The following is a 14389-nucleotide window of genomic DNA, read 5'->3' as shown; positions in this document are numbered from 1 at the left end:
TATCAGAAGGTTCCTAGACTAGTTATCGTTAATAAGAAATATCTTATTTACCTAAGTTTTAATATCATCTCCTTCAAAATAGTCACCTCGTGTAGCATCACTCTGGTCCCAGTGTTCCTGGCCCTTTTGGAATCAGGCCTGGAAGTTGTTGAGGACCTTCTGCAATTTGCTTTGGATTTTGACAACGGTGTTAAAATGGCGGCCTTTGAGCTGCTTTTTCATCTTTGGGAAGTGATAGAAATCTGCAGCTGCTAAATCTGGTGAATGGGGTGTGTACGGAAGCGATACTATGTTGTTTTGGCGAGAAACTGATCATAAAATCACAAATTTCCACAGCAGTGTCACTCGACACACTGCCTCATGAAGGTCACTGCTAGCTCTCACTGCACACGCAACAGTGTGCTGCCATCTGTTGGCATGCTACAGAACTAGTCCAGGAACTTTTTGGTACTATAGCTTTGAGATTTCAATGATGTGATTGTTCATTTTTAAAATGACATTGTAGGTAAGGTGTGAGTGGTTAGATCTGGTCAGTTTGAACATAAGACAAAGTATTTGAGCTGGTTATGGCCAGTTTAAATGCTAAATGGTTAAATATAGTAAAGATTGTTTGCCAACATAACATGGCAGTCCTGGTTTAGGACTAATGTTGCTATAATTTAGCCCCAGGAGATATCGTCTCCAGCTGGCTATACGACATGATCTGTGCCCTTATATTTTCGAAAAAGGGAATCTAGGTTAAATATAGTTTTTTTCCATTTTTAATATTCTCTAAATGTTATATATTTTGTGAAAAAAAGAAAAAAAAATTATAATGATCTTTTGAATTTTTATTTTTAATTTATAGAAAAAACAAATACTTTGTAACGTTTCCATATCCTTATATGAATGGAAGACTGCATCTGGGACATACATTTAGTTTGTCAAAATGCGAGGTTAGTATTAAATGTCTTATATGTATTTAATCATCCATTTCACTGAGTGTTCTTTGTTCCTTCTTGAGCCATACCTGGCACATAAGGGCTAGTTTCCCAGTTTCATTGGTGTATAGGTTCCCCACCTGGACAGGATGCCAGTCCGTCACAGGTGAACTGCTAGATGTAGGAGGAAAGACTGAGAGAAAGTTGTGGTGAAAGAGTCATCAGAAGCTCGCCATTACCTTCTGCCGGAGCTTTGGTGTTTTGCTCATAAACACACACATCACCCGGTCTCTGATTTGAACTCACGATCCCTCGACTGCTAGTCCACTGCTCTAACCACTAGGCCATGTGCCTCTACTGAGTAATAATAGATATATTGAATTTAAACTATATTTAGACCAGTGTACCTCAGCCATTTTTTTCTTTTATTTTGCACTCCCTTTGATTCCCGTTTTACTCAAATAATCACTCCTAGCCCCTTTTGATGTTTCACAAAATCCCTATTCAATTTTTATAATCAAATATTATTAGGAATTGTATTAAAAAAAAAGTATTGTTAAAATACTTTGTGTATTGTAGAAGTTTGACTAATATCATCATCATCATTTAATGTCTGTTGTCCATGCTGGCATGGGTTGGGATGGTTTGACCAGGGCTGGCAAGCTGGTGGGGCTGCACCAGACTCCAGTTTGCTTTGGCATAATTTCTACAACTGAATGCTCTTCCCAACACGAACCACTTTTATGTGGCACTGCATGGGCACTTTTAGATGACACTGCACCGGTACTTTTACGTGACAGCACTATGAGTGCTGTACACCACCAGAAGGATTGGTCTTAACACTTCTGCTGTGGAGTACAGGTCTTTTTTCAGTACAGCCAGGCATCTCGGTCCTTTGTCATCTCACCTGAAAGTTTCAGATTCCTGAAGTCGTCCTTCAGTTCTTCATCCCATGTCATCCTGGGTCCCCCACTTCCACATGTTCCATCTATTTTGAGAGATTGGCTTTTCTCTATGCAACTGTCCTCGTCCATCTGCATCACATGACCAAACCAGTGCTGTCTTCTCTCTTGCACACAACGACCAAAACACTAACACTCTGCTGAACATGTACACTTACATTACACATCCAGTGGAGCATACTAGTGTCATTCCTTTCTAACCTTCGCATGTCCTCTACATTCAGGATCCACATCTTACTACCATGTAGAATTGTCCATAATGTATTGCCAATAAATTTTAACAACATCTTATTTGGATCCCATTTGAAAATGACTGGTTTAGACCAATATTCTTACATTGAAGGTGGTATGGTGTGTCAGAGCTTATTCTAATTTTTTGTTCTTTTTTTTTTTTTGTTAGTCAGTAAAAGGTTGGAAATTCTTCTCCTTTTTGACAAGGTATTGAGTGTTGTAATCTATGTTCTGTCAGATAAAACTAAAGAGATGGATTTATTGAACAATTGAAGTTGATCATTGCTAGTGCCTGAAACAATATAAGGAAATTTGCAATCATGAAGTTTCTTAACACTGGCAATGAACAAACGTTTTTCTTGAGCAATTTAAGGTTTAAAGAATTAATAGTCTTGAAAGCCTTAGGTGTTTTGTCACCTTCTTTAGAAAGGTTACAAGGATGTCATAGGGTAGGTGTAAGAGATTGGCTCTGGTTGGTTTGAATATAAAATGGAGAATATGTTGGGCCAGATATGGCTGGTGTAGCAAACTCATAAGAGGCGGAGAGAGAACGTAAGTTCGTTTGCCCGAACATGAGAAATTATTGATTTCTCATTGGTTAAAAATTACTGCCCATATACGAATTATGAACTTCGTTGAAGAAATCTTTCACGGGGTTACGGTTCTATGATTTGTGTATGATTAGTTATATAAACCCTGATTTTCGGCAAACTCTCCAGTGATCGTTGGATGTTACTCAAGTCCATGACACTTGCTCAAGTGATTGTTGGACAGCCACTCAAATCCACGACACTCACCCTTTTGAGTATCGGCTAATATATATGCCATGTTCCATACTCAAATCCGACAATATTGAATTGTTGTGAAACCTTATAACTAGAATGAAAAATTAGTTAATATAAAATTTAAGTCGTAATTCTCTACGACGAAATGACTTGTTTCTAAATGTTCTATAAATGTCAAAAAAAATGTATATAATAAATTAATGTAGAAACTTAATTCCTTTTACTTCTCGTTTCTTTCAACTTGTTGAATTTATTTCTGTATATTAATGAAACTGTATTTATATCTTCAACATACATGTATATATGAACGCACGTTCAACGTCTTGGTATGTATACATCATAACATTTACGCAGCCTAGAGTTATGCTTAGTGATAAATACTTATAATTAAGTTATAAGTAATGAGATTATCATTATAGCTTTTTATTAAGAAACAATAATATTTGTTATAACTTACAAATGAAAACATTGTAAATAAAGATATAGTATATCTCAGACTTCAACGACCTGTGAAAACAAACATAAAAAATACAGTTTCATTAATATAAGTTCTTAATGAAGATTTTAGTTGTCTAAAATCAGAATAAGTTCTTAATGAAGATTTTAGTTGTCTAAAATCAGAATAAGTTCTTAATGAAGATTTTAGTTGTCTATGAAATCTCTCTATCATGCCGTTAGACTGTGGATGATAAGAAGTTGTACGGATTCTTTTAATCCCCAACAATTTATTGAATTCTGCGAAAAGGGTAGACTCAAATTGTCTACCACGATCGGTTGTTATTTTATCTGGGACACCGAATCTCGATACCCAGTTACTAAACAAGGTTTTTACTATAGTTTTTGCAGAAATATCTTTGATGGGATAAGCTTCTGGCCATCTCGAAAAACGATCTATACATGTCAACAAATACATGTTATCTTCACATGGAGTTAAGGGTCCAACTATATCAATGTGGATTTGTTGGAATCTCGCATCTGGATTTGTAAATGTACCTAATGGTGCTTTGATATGACGATGTACTTTGGATTTTTGACACTGCATACATGACTTGACCCAGGAACTAATATCCATATTTATACCAGGTCAAACAAATCGACTTGATATTAATTTCAATGAAGCTCCAATACCTGGATGAGATAAATTATGTAAGGTAGAAAGAAACAGCTTTTCTATGCTTTTCAGGCACAAATGGTCTTGAAAAACCGGCTTAACCCTTTCGCATTCAGATTACTCTGTCAAATATAATGCTTATTCATTCACATTTTCAATTAATCATGCATTATCTCATAACTTTGAGATTTCAATGATGTGATTGCTTATTGTTAGAATGACATTGTCAAATAGGTGTGAAAGGCCAGATCTGTTTAGTTTGAACATAAATGGCTGGTTTAACTCTTTAGCATTCAGGTGAAATACACATTTAATAACATTCTTTTCAATTAATCATTTCAACGACATAATTGTTTATTTTTAGAATGATATTGTAATGGTAGGTATTACAGGCTAGATCTGGTCAGTTTGGACATTAAAGGCTGGATCTGGCCAGACTAAATGCTAAGAGATTAAGAGATTTATGATATACAAATCTCTTTTTTTTTCACATGCTGATTTCTTTTTCCTCTCTCAGTTTTCAGTTGGTTTTTGGAGATTGAAAGGAAAACATTGTCTATTTCCATTTGGACTTCACTGTACTGGGATGCCAATAAAGGTAAACCAATTTTTATTTAAACAAAGGATTTTATATTTCAGATGATATTTTGTTTTTATAATTATTTTCTCAACGAATTTACTCCGATGGAAATGTTTTGAACAATTTTATAATGTAATTTATTTTATTCTCTTGTTTCAGTTGTTTGACTGTGGCCATGCTGGAGTATCGCCTTGAAGTGTTTTGGTCAAACAAATCAATTCCAGGACTTATTTTTTAAGCCTAGTACTTATTCTGTCAGTTTCCTTTGCCGAACTGCTAAGTTATGGCGGTGTAAACACACCAACACCGGTTCTCACACAGTGATGGAAGGGGGACAAACAGAAGGACACACACGCACAATATATATAGGGCTTCTTTCAGTTTCTCTCTACTCTTAGAATGTCCAACTGATTGCATTTATGCAATTTGTTTTTAACATTTGATAAGTTTTATATTGCTACAAGCAGTAATACTCAGCCTTGTCTGGGTTTAGTGATATCCAATGTAAATACTATCACATCACATGGGGTGGGGGAAGAAATATTGCACTACTTGAAAACAAGTTAGGCATGGTGACAAGAAGAGCATCTGACTTTTGAAAATTCATCTCATCAAGTTTTGTGCATCTCATGCGAGTATGGAAAAGTAAATGCTAAAACGATGATGGCGATGATGTATATAAATACACACACATGTAGCTATTGGTGAGGGATTATCAATCCGGGCAAAATACTTCATAAGCTCTCTGTTGACACACCAGGTTAACAGTATTGTTTAGATTAGTGAAGAACTCCAAGTGTTCTTATGGCAGGGTCTGAGGTTATGGTTCATCACAATTCTATATTGTAAATCTGTAGATGGGCTCCAGACAAACTGATTTTCACACAGTGTTATATATGACAAGGTATAAATAATGGTCATCATCATCATCATCATCGTTTAACGTCCGCTTTCCATTCTAGCATGGGTTGGACAGTTTGACTGAGGACTGGTGAACTGGATGGCTACACCAGGCTCCAATCTGATTTGGCAGAGTTTCTACAGCTGGATGCCCTTCCTAACGCCAACCACTCAGAGAGTGTAGTGGGTGCTTTTACGTGCTACCGGCACGAAGGCCAGTCAGGAGGTACTGGCAATGGCCACGCTCAAAATGGCGTATTTTATGTGCCACCTGCATAGGAGCCATACTTTAATATATTAAATAGAAAATAAACAGGATAAAATAAAGTGAATATAACAATATATGAGTGTTTGAAACCCTTTAACATTTAAACCAGCCACATTTGGTCCAAATATTTTACCTCTTGACAAGCACAACTCTGATAGAAAAAAGAAAATTCTAAATCACCAAATCCATTATAATTCAGACATTATTATATAATATATAATATATATAGGTGCATTATATAATATATGATATATAGGTGCAGGCATGGCTGTGTTGTAAGAAGCTTGCTTCCCAATCACATGGTTCTGGGTTCTGTCCCACTGCATAATACCTTGGGTAAATGTCTTCTACTATAAGCCTTGGTCCAACCAACGCCTTGTGGGTGAATTTGGTAGAGGAAAACTGAAAAGAAACTCGTCATATATATATAAATATATATATTTGTGTATTTGCCTCCCCACCACTATCATCTGACAACCGATGTTGGTGTTTATGTCTCCATAACTGAACAGTTTGGCAAAAGGGTCCAATAGAATAAGTACTAAGTTTACAAAGAATAAGTCCTGGGGTTGATTACTTTGATTAAAATCCTTTAAGGCGGTGCTCCAACATGGCTGCTGTCAGATGGTTGAAACAAGTACAGGAATAAAACCATGAGCCTCTGAAAGTGTGTTTAATGACTAGAACAACAGAATTAACACATCGGGTATACTCTCAGGAGAGAACCGATTAGATGTAGATATGACAATATATGCTGAATCAGAAGAATGATAATAATAATAATAAGAGCACTCAGAGAGTGCAAACCTCTGCCAAAGCAACACCAACGTCCTCTCAATGATTAGTCGGAGATGATTTTTAAAATGAGAATATCTGAAATAAACTCGACTGCTCTCACAAACGAGAATACTAAAAATGAACCTGATCGCTCTCAAAAATTAAGTAAAAAAAAAACAGGAAAAATAATCCAGAATCTTTGTCCATTACTGGATCAATCCCAAAGTCTAACCAGTATGTACCAGTCATGAGGCCAAACGTCCCTGAAAGTTTCATCCGAATCCATCCAGCAGTTCTTGAGATATCTTGTCCATTTCAAACAAACAAATACAACTGAAAACAATACCTCCGCCTTCGGTAAGGCGGAGTTAATAATTAAAAAATAATACAAAAAAAGATCATAATTGTTTGCTGATTGGTGCTTATATCTGCTAAATTAAAAAAAAAAATCAGTTATTTGCATTGTGTAAGTAAGATCTGGAACAAATATTTGTGTGTTTATTCTTGAATACTCTGCAGTATTTGTTCCAACTATCTGTGTTCTGAGTTCAAATCCTGTTAATGTTAACTTTACCTTTCGTCTTGTTGAGAGATGATAAAGTACCCATCATATATGGGGGTAAATTCTACTCACTCCCTTCTCTCTCTCCTTCACTTCCCTCTCTCTCTCCTGCCTTCCCTTCTCTCTCTTGCCTAACCCTCTCCTTCTGTCTCTCTCTCCTACCTCCCATCCGTCTTTCCTGCTTCCCCTCTCCCTCCATATCCACCTCTCTCCTGTATCCTCTTCTCTTCTTCTGTCTCCCCCTCTCCCACCTCTCTTTGTCTCTGTCTCACTTGAAGAAATCAGTTGTGCCCGAACCTGGTGGCCTCTGCTTCGGTTTCAAGTGCTTAACACATGCTGTATGTGAAGCTTGTGACCCTTTGGCTCTTATCACAAGTTAAGGCCATCTTATTCCACAATCATGTTATGCTGCTTTGTGGAATATAGAACTAAACTGGGAAACAATTATATTTCCTGTATCGTTGCTAAGTAACTTTTTGTAATCTGTATATCTGTATCTCATATTATATAACTCACATTGATACGGGAACATCTATTTCATATCCTAATCAAGTCATCAGATTTGACATCAAGCATATCTATAATACATTAAAAGGGTAATCTTCCAGTTTAGGGCCGTAAAAAAAGTAAATAAAAATACAAGGGAAATAACTTAACGTCTTACTAGTATTATCCATACAACTCTGAAATGTGTTTTTTTTATTTTTAGCTGTTTATAAATAAATCACACACATGATTGAAGTTAACTGTTTATATATAAATCACACACATGATTGAAGTTAACTGTTTATATATAAATCACACACGTGATTGAAGTTAACTGTTTATATATAAATCACACACGTGATTGAAGTTAACTGTTTATATATAAATCACACACGTGATTGAAGTTAACTGTTTATATATAAATCACACACGTGATTGAAGTTAACTGTTTATATATAAATCACACACATGATTGAAGTTAACTGTTTATATATAAATCACACACATGATTGAAGTTAACTGTTTATATATAAATCACACACATGATTGAAGTTAACTGTTTATATATAAATCACACACGTGATTGAAGTTAACTGTTTATATATAAATCACACACATGATTGAAGTTAACTGTTTATATATAAATCACACACATGATTGAAGTTAACTGTTTATATATAAATCACACACGTGATTGAAGTTAACTGTTTATATATAAATCACACACATGATTGAAGTTAACTGTTTATATATAAATCACACACGTGATTGAAGTTAACTGTTTATATATAAATCACACACGTGATTGAAGTTAACTGTTTATATATAAATCACACACATGATTGAAGTTAACTGTTTATATATAAATCACACACATGATTGAAGTTAACTGTTTATATATAAATCACACACGTGATTGAAGTTAACTGTTTATATATAAATCACACACATGATTGAAGTTAACTGTTTATATATAAATCACACACGTGATTGAAGTTAACTGTTTATATATAAATCACACACATGATTGAAGTTAACTGTTTATATATAAATCACACACATGATTGAAGTTAACTGTTTATATATAAATCACACACGTGATTGAAGTTAACTGTTTATATATAAATCACACACATGATTGAAGTTAACTGTTTATATATAAATCACACACGTGATTGAAGTTAACTGTTTATATATAAATCACACACATGATTGAAGTTAACTGTTTATATATAAATCACACACGTGATTGAAGTTAACTGTTTATATATAAATCACACACATGATTGAAGTTAACTGTTTATATATAAATCACACACGTGATTGAAGTTAACTGTTTATATATAAATCACACACATGATTGAAGTTAACTGTTTATATATAAATCACACACATGATTGAAGTTAACTGTTTATATATAAATCACACACGTGATTGAAGTTAACTGTTTATATATAAATCACACACATGATTGAAGTTAACTGTTTATATATAAATCACACACGTGATTGAAGTTAACTGTTTATATATAAATCACACACATGATTGAAGTTAACTGTTTATATATAAATCACACACGTGATTGAAGTTAACTGTTTATATATAAATCACACACATGATTGAAGTTAACTGTTTATATATAAATCACACACGTGATTGAAGTTAACTGTTTATATATAAATCACACACATGATTGAAGTTAACTGTTTATATATAAATCACACACGTGATTGAAGTTAACTGTTTATATATAAATCACACACATGATTGAAGTTAACTGTTTATATATAAATCACACACGTGATTGAAGTTAACTGTTTATATATAAATCACACACATGATTGAAGTTAACTGTTTATATATAAATCACACACGTGATTGAAGTTAACTGTTTATATATAAATCACACACATGATTGAAGTTAACTGTTTATATATAAATCACACACGTGATTGAAGTTAACTGTTTATATATAAATCACACACGTGATTGAAGTTAACTGTTTATATATAAATCACACACATGATTGAAGTTAACTGTTTATATATAAATCACACACGTGATTGAAGTTAACTGTTTATATATAAATCACACACATGATTGAAGTTAACTGTTTATATATAAATCACACACGTGATTGAAGTTAACTGTTTATATATAAATCACACACATGATTGAAGTTAACTGTTTATATATAAATCACACACGTGATTGAAGTTAACTGTTTATATATAAATCACACACATGATTGAAGTTAACTGTTTATATATAAATCACACACGTGATTGAAGTTAACTGTTTATATATAAATCACACACGTGATTGAAGTTAACTGTTTATATATAAATCACACACATGATTGAAGTTAACTGTTTATATATAAATCACACACGTGATTGAAGTTAACTGTTTATATATAAATCACACACATGATTGAAGTTAACTGTTTATATATAAATCACACACGTGATTGAAGTTAACTGTTTATATATAAATCACACACATGATTGAAGTTAACTGTTTATATATAAATCACACACGTGATTGAAGTTAACTGTTTATATATAAATCACACACATGATTGAAGTTAACTGTTTATATATAAATCACACACGTGATTGAAGTTAACTGTTTATATATAAATCACACACGTGATTGAAGTTAACTGTTTATATATAAATCACACACGTGATTGAAGTTAACTGTTTATATATAAATCACACACATGATTGAAGTTAACTGTTTATATATAAATCACACACATGATTGAAGTTAACTGTTTATATATAAATCACACACGTGATTGAAGTTAACTGTTTATATATAAATCACACACATGATTGAAGTTAACTGTTTATATATAAATCACACACGTGATTGAAGTTAACTGTTTATATATAAATCACACACATGATTGAAGTTAACTGTTTATATATAAATCACACACGTGATTGAAGTTAACTGTTTATATATAAATCACACACATGATTGAAGTTAACTGTTTATATATAAATCACACACGTGATTGAAGTTAACTGTTTATATATAAATCACACACATGATTGAAGTTAACTGTTTATATATAAATCACACACGTGATTGAAGTTAACTGTTTATATATAAATCACACACATGATTGAAGTTAACTGTTTATATATAAATCACACACGTGATTGAAGTTAACTGTTTATATATAAATCACACACATGATTGAAGTTAACTGTTTATATATAAATCACACACGTGATTGAAGTTAACTGTTTATATATAAATCACACACATGATTGAAGTTAACTGTTTATATATAAATCACACACGTGATTGAAGTTAACTGTTTATATATAAATCACACACGTGATTGAAGTTAACTGTTTATATATAAATCACACACATGATTGAAGTTAACTGTTTATATATAAATCACACACGTGATTGAAGTTAACTGTTTATATATAAATCACACACATGATTGAAGTTAACTGTTTATATATAAATCACACACGTGATTGAAGTTAACTGTTTATATATAAATCACACACATGATTGAAGTTAACTGTTTATATATAAATCACACACGTGATTGAAGTTAACTGTTTATATATAAATCACACACATGATTGAAGTTAACTGTTTATATATAAATCACACACGTGATTGAAGTTAACTGTTTATATATAAATCACACACGTGATTGAAGTTAACTGTTTATATATAAATCACACACATGATTGAAGTTAACTGTTTATATATAAATCACACACGTGATTGAAGTTAACTGTTTATATATAAATCACACACATGATTGAAGTTAACTGTTTATATATAAATCACACACGTGATTGAAGTTAACTGTTTATATATAAATCACACACATGATTGAAGTTAACTGTTTATATATAAATCACACACGTGATTGAAGTTAACTGTTTATATATAAATCACACACATGATTGAAGTTAACTGTTTATATATAAATCACACACGTGATTGAAGTTAACTGTTTATATATAAATCACACACGTGATTGAAGTTAACTGTTTATATATAAATCACACACATGATTGAAGTTAACTGTTTATATATAAATCACACACGTGATTGAAGTTAACTGTTTATATATAAATCACACACATGATTGAAGTTAACTGTTTATATATAAATCACACACGTGATTGAAGTTAACTGTTTATATATAAATCACACACATGATTGAAGTTAACTGTTTATATATAAATCACACACGTGATTGAAGTTAACTGTTTATATATAAATCACACACATGATTGAAGTTAACTGTTTATATATAAATCACACACGTGATTGAAGTTAACTGTTTATATATAAATCACACACGTGATTGAAGTTAACTGTTTATATATAAATCACACACATGATTGAAGTTAACTGTTTATATATAAATCACACACGTGATTGAAGTTAACTGTTTATATATAAATCACACACATGATTGAAGTTAACTGTTTATATATAAATCACACACGTGATTGAAGTTAACTGTTTATATATAAATCACACACATGATTGAAGTTAACTGTTTATATATAAATCACACACGTGATTGAAGTTAACTGTTTATATATAAATCACACACATGATTGAAGTTAACTGTTTATATATAAATCACACACGTGATTGAAGTTAACTGTTTATATATAAATCACACACGTGATTGAAGTTAACTGTTTATATATAAATCACACACATGATTGAAGTTAACTGTTTATATATAAATCACACACGTGATTGAAGTTAACTGTTTATATATAAATCACACACGTGATTGAAGTTAACTGTTTATATATAAATCACACACATGATTGAAGTTAACTGTTTATATATAAATCACACACGTGATTGAAGTTAACTGTTTATATATAAATCACACACTTGATTGAAGTTAACTGTTTATATATAAATCACACACGTGATTGAAGTTAACTGTTTATATATAAATCACACACATGATTGAAGTTAACTGTTTATATATAAATCACACACGTGATTGAAGTTAACTGTTTATATATAAATCACACACATGATTGAAGTTAACTGTTTATATATAAATCACACACGTGATTGAAGTTAACTGTTTATATATAAATCACACACATGATTGAAGTTAACTGTTTATATATAAATCACACACGTGATTGAAGTTAACTGTTTATATATAAATCACACACATGATTGAAGTTAACTGTTTATATATAAATCACACACGTGATTGAAGTTAACTGTTTATATATAAATCACACACGTGATTGAAGTTAACTGTTTATATATAAATCACACACATGATTGAAGTTAACTGTTTATATATAAATCACACACGTGATTGAAGTTAACTGTTTATATATAAATCACACACGTGATTGAAGTTAACTGTTTATATATAAATCACACACATGATTGAAGTTAACTGTTTATATATAAATCACACACATGATTGAAGTTAACTGTTTATATATAAATCACACACGTGATTGAAGTTAACTGTTTATATATAAATCACACACATGATTGAAGTTAACTGTTTATATATAAATCACACACGTGATTGAAGTTAACTGTTTATATATAAATCACACACATGATTGAAGTTAACTGTTTATATATAAATCACACACATGATTGAAGTTAACTGTTTATATATAAATCACACACGTGATTGAAGTTAACTGTTTATATATAAATCACACACATGATTGAAGTTAACTGTTTATATATAAATCACACACATGATTGAAGTTAACTGTTTATATATAAATCACACACGTGATTGAAGTTAACTGTTTATATATAAATCACACACATGATTGAAGTTAACTGTTTATATATAAATCACACACGTGATTGAAGTTAACTGTTTATATATAAATCACACACATGATTGAAGTTAACTGTTTATATATAAATCACACACATGATTGAAGTTAACTGTTTATATATAAATCACACACGTGATTGAAGTTAACTGTTTATATATAAATCACACACATGATTGAAGTTAACTGTTTATATATAAATCACACACATGATTGAAGTTAACTGTTTATATATAAATCACACACGTGATTGAAGTTAACTGTTTATATATAAATCACACACATGATTGAAGTTAACTGTTTATATATAAATCACACACGTGATTGAAGTTAACTGTTTATATATAAATCACACACATGATTGAAGTTAACTGTTTATATATAAATCACACACGTGATTGAAGTTAACTGTTTATATATAAATCACACACATGATTGAAGTTAACTGTTTATATATAAATCACACACGTGATTGAAGTTAACTGTTTATATATAAATCACACACATGATTGAAGTTAACTGTTTATATATAAATCACACACGTGATTGAAGTTAACTGTTTATATATAAATCACACACGTGATTGAAGTTAACTGTTTATATATAAATCACACACATGATTGAAGTTAACTGTTTATATATAAATCACACACGTGATTGAAGTTAACTGTTTATATATAAATCACACACGTGATTGAAGTTAACTGTTTATATATAAATCACACACATGATTGAAGTTAACTGTTTATATATAAATCACACACGTGATTGAAGTTAACTGTTTATATATAAATCACACACATGATTGAAGTTAACTGTTTATATATAAATCACACACGTGATTGAAGTTAACTGTTTATATATAAATCACACACGTGATTGAAGTTAACTGTTTATATATAAATCACACACATGATTGAAGTTAACTGTTTATATATAAATCACACACGTGATTGAAGTT

At 31.4% G+C, this 14389-nt stretch overlaps 1 protein-coding gene across 2 annotated transcripts in view; it reads left to right on the top strand.

Moving 5' to 3' along the window:
• Positions 1-14389, top strand: part of LOC106875567 (leucine--tRNA ligase, cytoplasmic) — a 201144-nt gene that overhangs the window by 9877 nt on the left and 176878 nt on the right. For both annotated transcript variants that reach the window (XM_089365507.1, XM_089365508.1), the window contains exons 3-4: positions 848-935; positions 4527-4607. In XM_089365507.1, coding sequence (XP_089221633.1) covers positions 848-935; positions 4527-4607 — 169 coding nt within the window. The remainder of the gene's footprint in view (positions 1-847; positions 936-4526; positions 4608-14389) is intronic.

Source organism: Octopus bimaculoides, chromosome Z (genome assembly GCF_046866305.1).
Source record: "Octopus bimaculoides isolate indiv1 chromosome Z, ASM4686630v1, whole genome shotgun sequence".
NCBI classification, from domain to species: domain Eukaryota; kingdom Metazoa; phylum Mollusca; class Cephalopoda; order Octopoda; family Octopodidae; genus Octopus; species Octopus bimaculoides.
This window is presented reverse-complemented; position numbering and strand designations above follow the sequence as displayed.